Below are 18258 nucleotides of genomic sequence, written 5' to 3'. Positions count from 1 at the left end.
TAAAGAACTATATGACAATGAAATAAGTCCTACAGAGACTACTGTACAGTACTCTCACTTTTCCATCCAGGTTACTGCAATTGTCCATTTAATGCGATGATAATCAATTTTGGTTCTCAGTCCCATATGCTTTTCACATGTGATGTGCAGCTACCAATTTTGCCACCAATTTTCTATATTAGGAAATCTTCATGCATTAAACTTATCAGAATATTCTAAATGCTTCTTTCTTGGATACTATTAACTTACAAATATAAGTTTGTGACAAATTACCAACTATAAAGCAGCAGATGTTAGGCTAGATATTTTACTTGTACATGTTATTACCCCTATCTGTGACTGAGATATCAAGATACTTGCCTGAGCCCCCAGCTAGTTAAGTAGTTAAATCAGGTCTATCAGGCTCCCACAATTATACACATTCTAGTATACCAGGGAACCTCACACTTTCTTTAGCCTCACACTTGGCTTCTAGGAAACCATTCTCTTGGTTAATTTTGTTTTTATTTTTAATTTTTGTCTTTTTGTCTTTTTAGGGCCACACCCTCAGCATACACGTTACCAGGCTAGGGGTCCAATTGGAGCTACAGCTGCCAGCCTATGCCACAGCCACAGCAACACCAGATCCGAGCCACATCTGCAACCTACACCACAGCTCACAGCAATGCTAGATCCTTAACCTGCTGGGGGATCACACCTGAAACCTCATGGTTCCTAGTCTGATTCATTTCCACTGTGCCACAACAGGAACTCGTCTTGGTTCATTTTTTTATTTCACTGTCTGCTTCTTCTGAACCTTCTTTGTTGATTCCTCATCTCATCCATCTCTACACATGAAAGTCACCCAGTACTCACCCCCGAAATTCCTTCTGTATACATTCTGAATGATCCTTAATTCTCATAACCTTAAATTCTACCCATATGCTGGTATACCCTGCAATTTATTCCTCCAGCTATTTTTTCTTCTATAGTCCTGACTCAAATATACAACTGCCTATTCATACCTTCACTTCAATGTTTAATAAAAAATCCTGAATTTAATATACAACTCCAAACTTCTACATTCTTTCACATCAGGTAAATAGAAACTTCATCCTTCTGGTTGCTCAGGCTGAAACACTTGGGAAGTTAAAACTCGACTCTACCCTCTCTTTTCCACTCCACATGCAATTCAACAGCAAACCCTTTGTCTCTGCCTTCAAAACATATCGGAATCCAATCTAACTTTTGGTTCCCCATCCAGTATACATAAGAAACTAGAAGATACTGCTCTGCCCTAACAAGTAAAAAACATTCTCCAGAATAAATCACATTTGGCCCCAAACGGAATCATAATAAATTCAAGAAGACTGAAATTATAATCAAGCATCTTTTCTGACCACAATGGTACAAAACTAGAAATCATTACAAGAAGAAAACTGGAAAATTCGCAAATAAGTGAAGATTAAACAACATGATTCTGAAAAACCAATGGGTCAAAGAAGGAATCAAAAGAAAAATCTTTTTAAATCTTGAAACAAATAAAAATGGAAACAAAACAACCAAAACACATGGGATATGGCAAAAGAAGTTCTAAGAGGGAAGTTAACAAAGTTAAGTGCCCACATCAAGAAAAAAATAGACTTTGGGAGTTCCCATTGTGGCTCAGAGGTAACAAACCCGACTAGTATTCATGAGGATGCAGGTTTGATAGCTGGCCTCACTTAGTGCGTTAAGGATCTAGCACTACCGTGAGCTGTGGTGCAGGTTGCAGTCGTGGGTTGGATCCCGTGTTGCTGTAGCCTGCATTGCTGTGGCTGTGGTGTAGGCCAGCAGCTGCCACTCAGATTCTACCCCAGTCCAGGAACTTCCATAAGTCACAACTGCGGCCTTAAAAAGCAAAAAGAAAGAAAAAGCATACCTTAAGCAACTTTTGTGCCTCCAGGAACCAGAGAAAAACAAAGTAAGCCCAAAGTTAACATAAGAATGGAAATTACAATTATAGAGGAGAAACAAATGAAATGGTTTCATCTTTTTTATCTTCATTTTAGCTTGAGCTGGTTTCTTAAAAAGATAAACAAAATCAACAAACCATAGCCAGACTTAACACCCCCCAAAAAGAGAAAGGACTTGAAATTAGAAATATAAGAGGAGACATTACAATTGATGCCCCACAAATACTATGAACAATTACATGGCAACGAACTGGACAACCTGGAAAAAAAATGGATAAATTCCTGGAAATGTGATCTATCAGAACTAAATTATGAAGAAATAAAAAATTTGAGGAGTTCCCGTCGTGGCGCAGTGGTTAACGAATCTGACTAGGAACCATGAGGTTGCGGGTTCGGTCCCTGCCCTTGCTCAGTGGGTTAACGATCCAGCGTTGCCGTGAGCTGTGGTGTAGGTTGCAGACGCGGCTCGGATCCCGCGTTGCTCTGGCTCTGGAGTAGGCCGGTGGCTACAGCTCCGATTCAACCCCTAGCCTGGGAACCTCCATATGGGGCGGGAGCGGCCCAAGAAATAGCAACAATAACAACAACAACAACAACAAAAAAGACAAAAGAAAAAAAAAAAATTTGAACTGACTCAAGAGACTGAATTAATAATCATACACCTCCCAAAAGGTTGCAGGATCAGATGGCTTCAGTGAATTCTACCAAACATTTAAATAAGAACTAATATCAACTCTTATTTAAAAAAAATTTTTTTAAAAAGGGAGTTCCCGTCCTGGCGCAGCTGAAACGAATCCGACTAGGAACCATGAGGTTGTGGGTTCGACCCCTGGCCTCACTCAGTGGGTTAAGGATCTGGCGTTGCCATGAGCTGTGGTTTAGGTCACAGACGAGGCTCATATCTGGCATTGCTGTGGCTCTGGCGTAGGCCAGCAGCTGTAGCTCCAATTAGACCCCTAGCCTGGGAACCTCCATATGCAGTGGGTGTGGCCCTAAAAAAACCAAAAAAAAAAAAAAAAAAAAGAGAGAGATTAAAAAAAAAAAGAGGAAGGAACATTTCCAAACTCATTCTATGAGGCTAGCAATACCCTGATATCAAAGCCAGACAAGAAAAGAAAACTATAGGCCAGAACTTCTGATAAATATAGTTGCAAATATCCTCAATAATATATTAGCAAACCAGGAGTTCCTGGTACAGAGGAAACAAATCCAACTAGGAATCATGAGGTTGCAGGTTCGATCCCTGGCCTCACTCAATAGATTAAAGATCCGGCATTGCTGTGAGCTATGGTGTAGGTTGCAGGTGTGGCTCAGATCTGATGTTGCTATGGCTGTGGCTGGCAGCTCTAGCTCCATTTCAACCCCTAGCCTGGGAATCTCTATATGTCATGGGTATGGCCCTAAAAAACAAAATAATAATAATAATATATTAGCAAACCAAATAGAATGCATTAAAAAAGATAATATACTATAATGAAGTGGGATTGAGTCCAGGGATACAGGGATGGTTCAATATTTGCCAATCAGTGTGATACACATTAGCAAAATAAAGAATAAAAATAAGGTCATTTCAATAGATGCAGGAAAGTTCAAACTGGGTAAAGAAGGAATGTACCTCAACATAATAAAGCCCATATACAACAAGCCCACAACTAACATCATACTCAATGGTGAAAAGCTTTTCTTCTTATATTGGAAACAAGACAAGGATGCCCACTCTCACCACTTTTTTTTATTCAACACAGTACTGGAAGTTCTAGCCAAACTAGCCAGGCAAGAAAAAAGAAATAAAAGTCATCCAAATTTGAAATGAAAAAGTATAACTGTCTGTTTGCAGATGACATGGCATTATATCTAGGAAGCCCTAAAAACTCCACCAAAACACTGTTAAAACTAACAAATTATTTCAGCAAGGTTGCATGAAAGAAAATTAACACAGAAAAAATAAATTGTGTATATACCAACACAAACTATCAGGAGGAGAAATTAAGACAACATTCCCATCAAAATCCAAAAGAATAAAACACTTAGGAATAAATTTAACCAAAAAGGTGAAAGATCTATAAACTGAACACCATAAGACCCTGATGAAAGAAACTGAAGAATGCACATATAAAAAGATATTCCATTTCATGGATTAGAAGAATTAATACTGGAGTTCCTGTCGTGGCTCAGTGGTTAACGAATCCAACTAGGAATCATGAGGTTGCAGGTTAGATCCCTGGCCTCACTCAGTGGGCTAAGGATCCAGCGTTGCCATGAGGTGTGGTGTAGGTCTCAGAGGTGGCTTGGACCCCGCATTGCTGTGGCTCTGGTGTAGGCTGGCAGCTACAGCTCCAATTAGACCCCTAGCCTGGGAACCTCCATATGCTGTAGGAGCAGCCCTAGAAAAGGCAAAAAGACAAAAAGATTAAAAAAAAAAGAAGAAGAATTAACACTGTTAACATATCAAGTCTACCCAAAGTAATCTATAGATTCAATTCAATCTCTATCAAAATTCCAATGGCGCTTTCACAAAAATAGAAAAAAACAATCCTAAAGTGTGTATGGAACTACAATAGACCCAAAATAACCAAAGCAATCTTAAGAGAGAACAACAAAGCTAAAAACATCACATTTTCTCATTTCAAACTATATTACAAAGCCATAGTCATAAAAACAGTATGGCAGAGTTCCTTCATGGCTCAGCAGTTAACAAACCTAACTAGCATCCATGAGAATTCGGGTTGCATCCCTGGCCTCGATCAGTGGGTTAAAGATCTGGTGTTGCCATAAGCTGTGCATGCCCAGGCATATCAGGGAAGGCATATCAAGGAGGAGTAAATAGATAGTTGCAAACTATTATATAAAGAATGGATAAACATCAAGGTCCTACTGTATAACTAAGGAAACTATATTCAATATCCTGTAATAAACCATAATGGAAAAAAATACGGGAGTTCCCATTGAGGCTTAGCCAGTTAAGAACCTGACTAGTATCCATGAGGATGCAGGTTCAATCCCTGGCCTTATTTAGTAGGTTAAAGGATCCAGCATTGCTGCAAGCCAGCCTCACATATAAGGCTCAGATCTGGTGTTGCTGTGGCTGTGGTATAGCGTGTACACCTACAATTAGACCCCTAGCCCAGGAACCTCCATATGCCACAGGTACAGCCTTAAAAAGACAAAAAGAAAGAAAGAAAAGAGTATGTACACACACATTACTGAATCACTTTGCTGTACACCAAAAACTAACAAAACACTGTAAACCAATTATACTTCAATAAAATAAACTTTTAAAAAAGTAAGTGGATAGGGAGTTCCCGTCATGGCACAGTGGTTAACGAATCTGACTAGGAACCATGAGGTTTCAGGTTCGATCTCTGCCCTTGCTCAGTGGGTTAAGGACCCGGCGTTGCCGTCAGCTGTGGTATAGGTCGAAGACGCAGCTCCGAGCCTGCGTTGCTGTGGCTGTGGTGTAGGCCGGCAGCTACAGCTCCGATTAGACCCCTAGGCTGGGAACCTCCATGTGCCACAGGTGTGGCTCTAGAAAAAGGCAAAAAGACAAAAAAAAAAGTAACTGGATAACGATATGTCATATTAACACTAAATCTTAAGACAGCATGAATAGCTAATAATGTCAGACAAAGCCAAGAAAAGTTACCAAGGATAAACAAGTGCATATATATAACAAAAAAGGGGTCCATTCTTAAAGAAGACATAATAATCCCTAGTGTGTATGCACCTAAAAAGAGAGTATCAAAACACAAGAGGAAAAAAACCAATAGAATTATAGGGAGAAATACATGAATCCATTACTGCAGGTGGATACTTCAACATCCCTCTGTCAGAAATAGAGCCAGCAGGCAGAAAAATCAGTAAGGACATAGACGCAATCAACTAAGATATAATGGACATCTATAGACTATTTCATCCAACAACAGCAGAACACACATTCTTTTCAAGCTCACATGATATAGTCATCAAATTAAATGATATTCTGGTCATAAAACATAGCTCAAAATTTTTTAAAAATAGGAATCTCATAATATTTGCTTCAGACTACAATGGAGTTAAACTAAAAATCTGTAACAGAAGACAGGTAGAAAATCCCCAAATACTTAGAATAAACAAAACAGTTCTAAATAAGAAAACGGATTAAAAAAAAAAAAAAAGAATCTTGAGAAATTAAACATTATTTTGAGCTAAATGAAAAAAACTTTTCAAAATTTGTGTAATACATAGAAAACAGTGCTTAGAAATTTATACCACTGAGTGCATACAATAGAAAAGAAGATTTAAAATCAATCATCTAAGCTTCTACCTTAGGCAACTGGAAAAAAAAAAAAAAAAAGCAAAACCAAAGGAGAAAAAATTGAGACAGAAATCAATAAAATTGAAAATAGGAAGTCGATAAGGAAAAAAATAGGAGTTTCCATTGTGGCTCAGTGGTAATCAACCCGACTAGTACCCATGAGGGCATGGGTTCAATCCCTGGCCTCGATCAGTGGGTTAAGGATCTGGCATTGCCGTGAGCTGTGGTATAGACTGCAGACTCGGCTTGGATCCAGCATTGCTGTGGCCGTGGCCAGCAGCTACAGCTCCAATTAGACCCCTAGCCTGGGAACTTCTATCCACTGCAGATGCAGCCCTAAAAAGACAAAAAAAAAAAAAAAAAGTAATACAAAGGAAAAAATAAAACCCAAAAGCTAGTTCTTTGAAAAGATCAATAGAAACAATAAGCCTTTAGCCAGGCTAAGAAAGAGGCACAAATTACTAATATCAAAAATGAAAAGAGGGATATCACCTGAGATCCCATTAAAAGAATACTATGAATTCTATATCCAAAAATTTTATAACCTGGATGATATGGACCAGTTCTTTGAAAGATACAATCTGCCAAAACTTACACAAGAAACAGATAATCTGAATAGGCCTAGTATCTATGAAAGAACACTAATTAGCAATTAATAATCTTCTAAAACAGAAAGCACCAGGCCCAGATGTGTTCCCTGGTTCATTCTGCCAAATACTTACGGAAGAAATATAACCAATTCTCTATAATCTGTTTCAGAAAACAGAACAGAGGGGATATTTCCTAACTCATTCTATGAGGCCAGCATTACCCTAATAGCAAAACCAAAGACATTACAAGAAAAGGAAACTAAAGACCAATATTTCCCATGAATATGGATGCAAAAATCCTCAAGGAAATATTAGCAAATTGAAAAAAATTAGCAAACTGAAATAATGCGTAAAAAGAATTATACACCATGACCAAGTGGGATTTATCTCAGGTTGCAAGGCTGTTTTGACATTCAAAAAACAATTAATGCAATCCACCATATCACTAGGCTAAAGAAAAATTACATGGAGTTCCCGCTGTGGTGGAGCAGAAACGGAAACAAATCCGACTAGGAACCATGAGGTTGCAGTTAAATCCCTGGCCTTGATCAGTGGGTTAAGGATCGAGTTGTGGTGTAGGTCGCAGATGCAGCTCAGATTTTATATATTTTATATATATATAAAATAAAAATTAAAAAAAAGAAAAATTACATGATCATATCAAAAGATGCAGGAAAAAACACCCGAAAAGTATCAAAAAACAAACCTCTCAGGGGACTACGAATAGAGGGGAACTTCTCCAACTTGATAAAGAGTATCTTATAAAAACCTATAGCTAACACCTTACCTAATCATGAGAAACCCACACACCCTCAAAATGAAATACTTTGGCATAAATCTAACAAAATATGTACAAGATCTATATGAGAACCCAATAACTCCTATACACTTTCATCCACCACCCTGCTCTTTACATAGTCTCCTTTTCTGATTACTGCAATAAATTCCTAGCTAGTCCCTCTGTTACTACACTTAACTCCATCTCTTGGAGTTCCCATAGTGGCTCACTGGTAATGAACCGGACTAGTATCCATGAGGACTTAGGTTCAATTTCTGGCATCGCTCTGTGGGTTAAGGATCCAGCATTGCCAGAGCTGTGGTATAGGTTGCAGACGCAGCTCTATTCCTAGCTAGTCTCTCTGTTACTACATTTAACTCCATCTCTTGGAGTTCCCATAGTGGCTCAGCGGTAATGAACTGGACTAGTATCCATGAGGACTTAGGTTCAATTTCTGGCATCGGTCTGTGGGTTAAGGATCCAGCACTGCCAGAGCTGTGGTGTAGGTTGCAGACACAGCTCAGATGCTGAGCTACTGTGGCTGTGGTGTAGCTGGCAGCACTTCCATATGCCACATCTGTGGCCCTAAACAGATAAAAAAAAAACCCTTCTGCCTCTTTTCTCCTCACTGTAACCAGGGTAATCCTGAAATTAGAACATCTATTTGTTCAAAACTACATCTCACAATGAGTAAAGCCAGAATTTTCCACAACGGCCATGCTAAAAAGGTACAGAGTTCTCAAATTTTTCTTGAGTTGTAATAGTTTTATTTTATATCTGAAAAACATATTAGAATAAATATTTTAAAAAGTATCTCAGGAGTCCCATTGTGCCTCAGGGGAAGTGAATCTGACTAGGAACCATGTGGTTTTGGGTTCGATCCCTGGCCTCACTCAGTGGGTTAAGGATCCGGCGGTGCTCTGACCTGTGGTGTAGGTTGCAGACACGGCTCAGATCTGGCGTTGTTGTGGCTCTGGTGTAGGCGTGCAGCAACAGCTCTGATTAGACCCCTAGCCTGGAAACCTTCATGTGCCACAAGTGTGACCCTAAAAACACACACACGCGCACACACACACACATACAAAATTTCAGAGCAAGCCAGTAAGTGACTTGTAGATATTATTTCTAATATTAAGACCCTTTCTAAATGAATGGCTGACCCTACGACACTCATCTTTTTAAAGAAAGAAACATCAAAATCAGTAACTCATAGAGAAACATAGGCTTAGACTCTTCAGATAAACGTTTTAAAAATGAAATCTGCAAAAGTTTTAGAACTTTCACCTGCTACAATGTTCCCAGAACGTGCCACAACCTTGAATCCATCAGCTACTTTGTCTACACTATCTCCGTGGGTAAGCAAAACAATTTCTTCCTTCTGAAGGCCCCTAAATATATAAAAAATAAAACATAATATACAAATAATTATAAGACATGAATGGATTATTTTGCTTTATTTTTTCTAGCTTTATCGAAATATAATTGACATTTATAACATTGTGTAAGTTTAAAGTGTACAATGTAAAGATTTGATATACATACATATTGTGAAATGATTACCACAATAAAAGTTAGTTAACACATCCACCATCTCACATAGTTACCATTTTTTCTGTGTGGTGAGAACATTTAAGATCTACTCTTTTAGCAACTTGGAAGTATACAATAAATACAGTGTTGTTAACTGAAGTTATCATGCTGTACATTAGATTCCTTGAACTTATTCACATTAAAACTGGAAGTTTTTTGCTTAAGAAATACTAGCTTGTTCTATATATAAAATCAAGAAAATAGAGAAAGTATGTACAGTGCAATACTGATGGAATTTATTCTGTCCATTATAAAGTCAACAATATTAAATTTCAAAAAAAGGCAATCTGTAAAAACTGAAAACTGAAACAATATATATAGTTAGTGGTATAACCACACACACACCAAAAGACAGTTTCAAGAGGCTGTAAAATAATAATTTCAAAATTTTATCTTTTGGGATTATTTTAAGAACAAAAGTTATGGCATGGATTAAAACAGATATAAGTAATAATTATCAAATGCAGTTGTGTGCACTTTCTTTGGATGCTGATGCAAACCAATCAACCATAAAAAGATATTTTTTATATTATGAAAAAAATCTAAACAAGGACTTGGTAAGAAATAATATTAAGAAATTTAAAATAAAGTACATTAAAGCCAAAAGGATGTTTTGGGGTTGTTCTGTCTTCAATGCTACTTGGGATTTAGTGTAGATTCTAACTGAGTACCAGAATTTTAAACTAAAAAAACAGAAAAACTTTAAGTCTTAACCAGATCTTTACATTTAAACCCTCCTGCAGTATCACATATCATCAGCAAATTCCTAAAGTACTTCTCAAGAGTAGTCATTTGAGATACAGATGAATGCAAGCCACACCTCTGCATTATGAAGTAAAACAAGCATTGGACTTAAAAAACATATTCTGGCAATGAGTAGCTTTAGTTCATAAAATTATTTTTGCATTTTTTTATTAATATTCCTTTGAAAAAATGAGACTCTTTGATCACAGATATACCTATTTTTGTTCTAACATTAAGAACCAGCCACAGTCAGTTTTGTGTTAAAACTGGGATTATATTTCCATTTCAGATAAAAATAAGTTCTTAGATTTTAAAATTTCTGATCTGGGGAGTTCCCATCATCACTTAGCGATAACGAACCCAACTAGTATCCTTGAGGATGAGGGTTCGATATCCAGCATCACTCAGTGAGTTAAGGATCCAGCGTTGCTATGAACTGTGGTGTAGGTCACAGACATGGCTCAGATCTGGCGTGGCTGTGGCGCAGGCTGGCAGCTATAGCTCTGATTCAACCCCAAGCCTGCGAACTTCCATATGCCATGGGTGTGACCCTAAAAAGCAAAAAATAAAATTTAAGGTGGAGTTCCCATTGTGGTGCAGTGGAAATGAATCTGACTAGGAACCATGAGGTTGCAGCTTCAATCCCTGGCCTCACTCACTGAGTTAAGGATCCAGCGTTGCTGTGAGCTGTGGTGTAGGTCGCAGATATGGCTCGTATCCTGCGTTTCTGTGGCTGTGACATAGGCCGGCAGCTGTAGCTCTGATTTGACCCCAAGCCTGGGAACCTCCATATGCCATGGGTGTGGCCCTAAAAAGAGTAAAAAAAAAAAGAATTAAGGAGTTCCCAATGCAGTGCAGCGGAAATTAAACCAACTAGGAACCATGAGGTTGTGGGTTCGTTCTCTGGCCTCACTCAGTGGGTTAAGGATACAGCGTTGCCATGAGCTATAGTGTAGGTCGCAGACAGAGCTCAGATCCTGCGTTGCTGTGGCTGTGTCGAGACTGGCAGCTGTAGCTGTGATTCGACCCCAAGCCTGGGAACCTGCATATGCCACAAGCGCAGTCCTAAAAAGCAAAAAAATAAATAAGTAAACAAAAGAATTAACTTAGGCACAACTCAATGGTGGCTATAAGAATATGTTATTAAACAAATCTATAACTCAAGATAATTAGCACAGCTATAAGAAATGGTAATAAAAACTGCATGTGCTCATTAACTGACATCGGCCTGCATCTTACAGATTCAATGTAGTTAGGTGGAAATAAGATTTTTAAATAAAATGAGATTTAGGTAAAAAAAAAGTAACACTACCAATAGTCCACCTAAATGGGCTATTCCCAAAATATGGAAAGACCCCAAAAAAGAAAGCAAGCAAGTAAAACTTAAGTTCTGGTGTTTCATAAAACTGAATGAAAATCCAGCTAATTTTTTTTTTTAGTAAAGCAGAAGATAAATGACTCTAGAAAGCTAATGAAAAGGTCATTCACCAATCTTTCAATACATCAGAGCTACTGCCTATCTACCCAATCTATTGTCACATAGGAATAAAATCAATTAATACATTCACTGTATTAAGAAGACAGTACACCAGTTACAGTTTTGTTTTTAATGGCCACACCCACAGCATATGGAAGTTCCCAGGCCAGGGATCAAAGCCCCACATCCGCAGTGACCCAAGTCCCTGCAGTCGGATTCTTAAACCAGTGTACCACAGTGTGAACTCCCCAGGTAGTTTTTATGCTCAGATAAAGTAAAGAAAGTGAGAACAAGTATAAAATGGGTAGTTTGCTAAATACCTAGAGCAAGAACATGGCAGAAGAAGGGATATACAAATGCAGTCCAGTCCCACTATGGCGAAGCAGAAATGAATCCGACTAGGAACCATGAAGTTTCGGGTTCAGTCCCGCCTCACTCAGTAGGTTAAGGATCTGGCGTTGCCATGAGCTAAGGTGTAGGTTGCAGACACGGCTCGGATCTGGTGTTGTGGCTGTGGCGTAGGCCAACAGCAGCGGTAGCTCCCATTAGACCCCTAGCCTGGGAATCTCCGTATGCTGTGGATGCAGCTCTAAAAAGGAAAAAAAATTAAAATACCAAAAAATAATAATAATAAATAAAATAAAATTATCCATTTGCCACATGTCATACTAATGTTTGGAATAACACCAATTAAAGAGGGAAAACTACAAATTAAATTAAAGAGGGAAAACTACAAATGTTGGCATCACAATAGGCAATGTCAAACAGGAGTTGAAGATTGCACAGATGCTTTTAAGTTACACAATTAAGTGCTTTTCTAATTCCTACTTAGCATTACTACCATCCTCTGCTGTCTTAACACTCAATTGGAAGACAAATATAGCAATTAGAACCTTTGGCCACTACTTTGGCCTTAATTTTATTAAGAATTACAGCATCTTCAATTATAAAGAATAACATTCCCAGCTTTAAGCTAATCCACTAACATTTTTATTTATCTAAAAAATTCATAATACAAAAAAAAATCCATAATACCTGAATAACGAGCATGTGTTATCCATACTAATACTGAAGACTCCATCTTCTCTAACACTTTTTTTGTGTACAGTACCTCCAAACACCTTATTCATCATCTGTCCCAAGAGAAAATAAATTGATGTTAATATAAATCAAAAGAAAAATTACCCAATTGCCTATGCTAATAATTTATATTGCTTGTTTTTAGGACAAGCAATATAAATTATTATGTTTGTTTGTGTCCCCAAAATAAAAGTTTGATAAATGTGGATAACTTGGTATTATTATATATAATTATACAGTTCTTAAAAGGCATAGTTAATGAAACAAAACTAGATTAGAAATCTGGCCTGAGGTTAATCTCCATTAAACACTGGCAAATTTTCCATTTAGTGTACTTTAATTCATCTGTTAGAAAATAGAGTTCTTGGAAGTTCCCATTTTGGTGCAGAGGAAACGAATCTAACTTGTATCCATTAGGATGCAGGTTAGATCTCTGGCCTTGCTCAGTATGTTAAGGATCTGGTGTGGCCATGAGCTGTGGTGTAGGCTGAAGATGCAGCTCAGATCCCATGTTGCTGTTCTGTGGTATAGGGTGGCAGCTACAGCTCCAATTCGACCCCTAGCCTGGGAACTTTCATATACGAGTATGGCCCTAAAAAGCAAAAAAGGAAAAAAAGAGAGATTTAATACTTATATCTGAGTTTAATTTTAAAGCATTTTAAAAGGTAGTTTGAGCTTAGACAGTAACTAGTTGGTATTCAAACTAGGTAGATATAAATCCCTCCAAGCTGTTTAATCTTTAGTCCCAAAGGAACAGACTGAAAGTCTGCAGAAGGCTGTGTTGTAGAGATGGGATAACCAAGAAAATCTAGTCTTTCACTTAAAATTAATTTGTTCAAATCCCATATACCTACAGACTTTTATTTTAAATGGTCTCTTCATTCTGACCCTTCTTATGTCAATCTTCATTTCTTATTTACAATTTACCTATGTCCCAACCCCCAACACCAAATAAACATAAGATTTTTAGGAACATTAAATCTGCATTAATTTAATCATTACAATCCATCTTTCTATGGCTGTTCCACAACAGATGTCATAAGATATCTGCCACAACAATACATGATGCAGGTTGACCCAGTCACCAAAAGAAAAACCAGGAAGAGGACTAAATATTCATTTTTGTAATGCACGGTGGCATATTCTTCAAAACTATCAGCAAACACTACCCTCTACATTCTTCTCTTAGACATTCACAATAAGCCTTCCTGCAATAAAGGTTTGGGTTAAGTCCAACAATAAAGAAATCTGCTAATAACCCTTGTTTAATCCAGTATTTCCCAAACTAAAGACGGATACATAAAACACTTTGTACAGCACATTAAACAACATGTAATTCAGGAAACACTGCTTCAATGTAATCAGTCCCCTTGCCTCTAATCTTGCCCACCTTCTAGCCTTTATTCCAGAGATCTATGAATGTCAGCGACTAAAATATAAATATGATTGTGTGAATCCATGACTAAATTCTTTAATGGCTCTCAATCCACATCAGGGTTAGTAAATTTCCCTGAAAAGAGCCAAGAGTAAGTATCTTAGCCTTTGCAAGCCTACCGTCTCTGGAGCAACTATTCAACTTGTCATTATAGCACAAAAGCATCCACAGATTATACTTTTTTTTTTTTTTTTGGTCTTTTTAGGGCTGCACCCACAGCATATGCAAGTTCCCAGGCGAGGAGTCGAATCAGAGCTGCAGCTGCCAGCCTACGTATGCCACAGCCACAGCAACGTGGGATCTGAGCCACGTCTGTGACCTAAACCAGAGCTCATGGCATCGCCAGATCCTTAATCCTCTGAGCGAGGCCAGGAATCTAACTGACATCCTCATGCATTACTAGTTGGGTTCATTACCACTGAGCCACAGCAGTAACAAGAACTTCCCACAGATTATACTTTCAGGAATGGATGTGATGGTGTTCCAATAAATTTTATTTATGGATGTGAAATTTCAATTTCATTTAATTTTCTTATGTCACAAAACACAATTATTTTATAAAAATGTTTTTCTGGAGTTCCCATTGTGGCCCAGCAGAAACAAACCTGACTAGTATCCATGAGCATGCAGGTTCGATCCCTGGCCTCGCTCAGTGGGTTCACGATCTGGCATTGCCGTGATCTGTGATGCAGATCACAGACATGGCTTGGATCTGGCATGGCTCTGGCTGTAGCATAGGCCAGCAACTACAGCTGATTCAACCCCTAGCCTGGGAACTTCCATATGCCTCAGGTGCAGCCATAAAAAGAGTAAAAAATGTTTTTGTAACTCCAACTACTTAAAATCATAAAAACCATCCTTAGCTCACAGGTCAAACAAAAACAGGCAGTGGGCCAGCTTTGGCAGCAGGCTGTAGTTCACTGGCCCTTTGTCTATAGGATAAAGTATTGAACAAAGACTTTTCATTACATCACCCTTGTCTAATTTCACATCTCGTCTTCATCATTCTGTATTCCAGCCATTCAAGTTAGCATGATTACCAAAGAAGACCATGTTCTCTCCCCCCATGTCTTCAGGTCTCTTCACAGACTCAGGGGCCTAACAATGTGGCCCAAAGCAGTCAAATTTGTTGAATGAAAAATCAATGTTTTCTTCTTTATACTCAGTGAACCTTATGCACTTCTGCCTCCTCTAATTTGCAGTTCTTAATTAGAAGGCAGCTGAATGATAAAGACAACCAATGCTGTTGGAACCCTATACAATTTAAAAGTCCACAAAATATATATTAAAAGCTTTTACAAAGCCAAGGACTTGCAGTAAAATTTAAAGCTATCTCACTTGTTCAGAAGGCTTTCAAGCTTATTCTTGACTCCTAACTATGTATGCTACTTAAGGGTAAAAGTGCAAGGAGTTGAACAATCAGCCAAGTGTGTGTGTATGGGAGGAGGGGATAACTTTATGCAGAATAAAACAACTTTTTTTTTTTGTTTTTTGTATTTGTTTTTTAAACAGGCCACACCCAGGGTTCCCAGGCCAAGGATTATATCTAAGCCATAGCTGAGACCCAAGTCATAGTTGTGGCAACAACAGATCCTTTAACCCACTGCTCGGGGAAGGGGATATAGAACCCACACCTCCTCGGAGACCCGAGCCACTGCAGTAGGATTCTTAACCCACTGTACCACAGCAGGAACTCCTACTTTATTAAATTTTTAATGCTCTATTTTGACTTAAGGAAGTCAAAAGAAAAAAAAAAAAAAAAAAAAAAACCCATGTAAGTACTCCAGGTCTACCATTCCAATAAGGTCAGTTCTCCTTTCTGTCTTATACGCCAAGGTTTTATAATAAACTTTAGATCTGGGAGGGGGAAAGGGAAGGAATTTCTGCCAATAAAAATAATTTGAAAAAACCTGTGGGAGTACATAAAGAAGCAAAATGCAGACTTTACCATTGCGGCTAGAGGGGTTAAGAACCCAAACTAGTATCCAAGAGATTGTGGATTAGATCCACGGCCTCGCTCAGGGGGTTAAGGATCCAGCGTTGCTTCAAGATGCAGCATAGGTCCTAGATGTGGCTCTGATCTGGTGTTGCTGTGACTGTGACGTAGGCTTGCAGCTATAGCTCTAATTTGATCCCTACCCCAAGAACTTTCATATGCTGTGGGTGCAGCTGTAAAAAAATAAAATAAAATAAAAGGAGCTAAATGTTTATAGTAAAGATATTTCTTACAACACTCTTAAAACATGAAATATAGGAAGTTCCAGTCGTGGCACAGCAGAAACAAATCCAACTAATAACTATGAGGATTCGGGTTCAATCCCTGGCTTAGCTCAGTGGGTTAGGGATCTGGAATTACCATGAACTGCAGTGTAGGTCACAGATGTGGCTCAGATCCCACGTTGCTGTGGCTGTGGCGTAGGCTGGCAGCTATAGCCCCAATTTGAATCCTAGCCTGGGAACTTCCATATGCCGTGGGTGCCCTAAAAAGAAAATAATAATAATAAAGTATCTTGCGGAGTTCCCATCATGGCTCAGCAGAAGCAAATAGGACCAGTATCTCTGAGTACACAGGTCCAACCCCTGGCCTTGCTCAGTGGGTTAAGGTAAGGATCCGGTGTTGCCATGAGCTGTGCTATAGGTTACAGATGCAACTCAGATCTGGTGTTGCTGTAGCTGTGGTGTAGGCTGGTAGCTGTAGCTCAAATTCAACCACCAGCCTGGGAACCTCCATAGGTTCAGCCATAGGTGCAGCCCTAAAAAGCAAAAAAAAAAAAAAAAAAAAAAAAAAATTACTTTGTGTCTGACCCTAGAAAAGGCAAAATACTGTAATATGTAATTAATATTACATTATTTCCTCAGCTAACTCAATTTTCAGATGTCGTGGTTAAGTAAGATACACTGTTTGAAGTTATCTCAATTAGAAAATCATTTTGCCTACAACTACTAGGGATAACTTTTCTTAAATATATTTACTTAGGGGGAATTCCTGTCGTGGCTCAGCAGAAATGAATCCAACTAGGAACCATGAGGTTTCGAGTTCGATCCCTGACCTCAAAGGGTTAAGGATCCAGCATTGCTGTGAGCTGTGGTGTAGGTCGCAAAAGAGGCTCGGATCTGACATTGCTGTGGCATGGGCCGGCAGCTACAGCTTTAATTCGGCCCCTAGCCTGGGAACTTCCATATGCAGCAAGTGCAGCCCTAAAAAACACACACACAAACAAACAAACAAACAAATATATATACTTAGGTTCCTACCTCTTCAATAAGTAGATCTTACTGACAATCATTCTCTGATTAGCAAGAAATTAGCATGTTACTGGCTCAAAAATATCTATCTTATTCAACTTGTCTAGTAAACCTATACGACACTACTTTGAAATAAAAAAGATACCAAAGCAACCAAAATAAATTTTCAAACATTTAACTCATAGAAAACCAGCTTATCTCAAGACCTCAATTAGTCCCTTTTTATTCTTGCTTTTGATACAACTCCAAGGTACACACACTGATTTTTTTCCTTCCAGTTTTACTAAGATATAATTGACATATGGCACCGAAAAGTTTAAAGTGTACAGCATAATCTGACCTACATAATCATGAAGCAACTATCATCATAAGTTTAGCTAATATTCATCATCTCAGTTACAAAATTCAAGAAATAGAAAAAAAAACTCATCCTTATAATGAGAATTCTTAGGATCTATTCTCTTAACTTATATATATATATAAATACAGCGATGTTAATTACATTTATAATGCTTTATATTACATCCCTAGTACTTATTGATCTCACACCAGAAGTCTGGACCTTTCGATTGCCTTGGTCCAATTCTCCCTCCCTGTATACCCTGCCCCTGGGTAACCACAATGATCTGAGTTTGTTTTTAAAGTATAATTGACCTACAATACTATAGTATTCAATTCCTATTATGCAAATAGTGATTCAATATTTCCATACATTTCAAAATAATCATGTAAGTCTAAGTCTCCTTACCATGTCACCAAAGATACATAATTACTGACCAAATTTTTCTCACTGTACATTTACATTTCATACCTATGACTTATTTTGCAACTGAAAGTTTGTACCTCTTAATCTACCTCACCTATTTTTCTCCTCTTCCCACTCCCTCCCTCTGGCAAATATCTGTTTGTTCTCTATATCTTTGTCTCTTTCTCTCGTTATGTTTGTTCACTTGTTTTGTTTTTTAGATTCCACATAAAAGTGAAATCATACACTATCTGCCTTCCCTGTCAGTCTGTTTTTGTTGTATGTAGTAAATATAGTTACTTTTCTAAAAATCCCCACTTGGGTCAGTTCTATATTAGTGCAGCA

General features: G+C 38.1%; 1 protein-coding gene across 6 annotated transcripts in view; it reads right to left on the bottom strand.

Moving 5' to 3' along the window:
• GMPS (guanine monophosphate synthase) overlaps nucleotides 1-18258 on the bottom strand; it is a 68737-nt gene that overhangs the window by 27680 nt on the left and 22799 nt on the right. For all 6 annotated transcript variants that reach the window (XR_014824226.1, XR_014824225.1, XR_014824227.1 and 3 more), the window contains 2 exons: nucleotides 12443-12540; nucleotides 8881-8984 (listed from right to left, as the gene is read on the bottom strand). Coding sequence is in view for 3 of the 6 variants with exons in the window: in XM_013982155.3 (XP_013837609.3) it covers nucleotides 8881-8984; nucleotides 12443-12540 (202 nt within the window). In the remaining 3 variants the exon portion in view is untranslated. The remainder of the gene's footprint in view (nucleotides 1-8880; nucleotides 8985-12442; nucleotides 12541-18258) is intronic.

Source organism: Sus scrofa, chromosome 13 (assembly GCF_054392235.1).
Source record: "Sus scrofa isolate SSC_HxYL_T2T_F1_AM1 chromosome 13, Sscrofa_HxYL_maternal_Yorkshire_Landrace_v2.0, whole genome shotgun sequence".
In the NCBI taxonomy this organism is placed as follows: domain Eukaryota; kingdom Metazoa; phylum Chordata; class Mammalia; order Artiodactyla; family Suidae; genus Sus; species Sus scrofa.
This window is presented reverse-complemented; position numbering and strand designations above follow the sequence as displayed.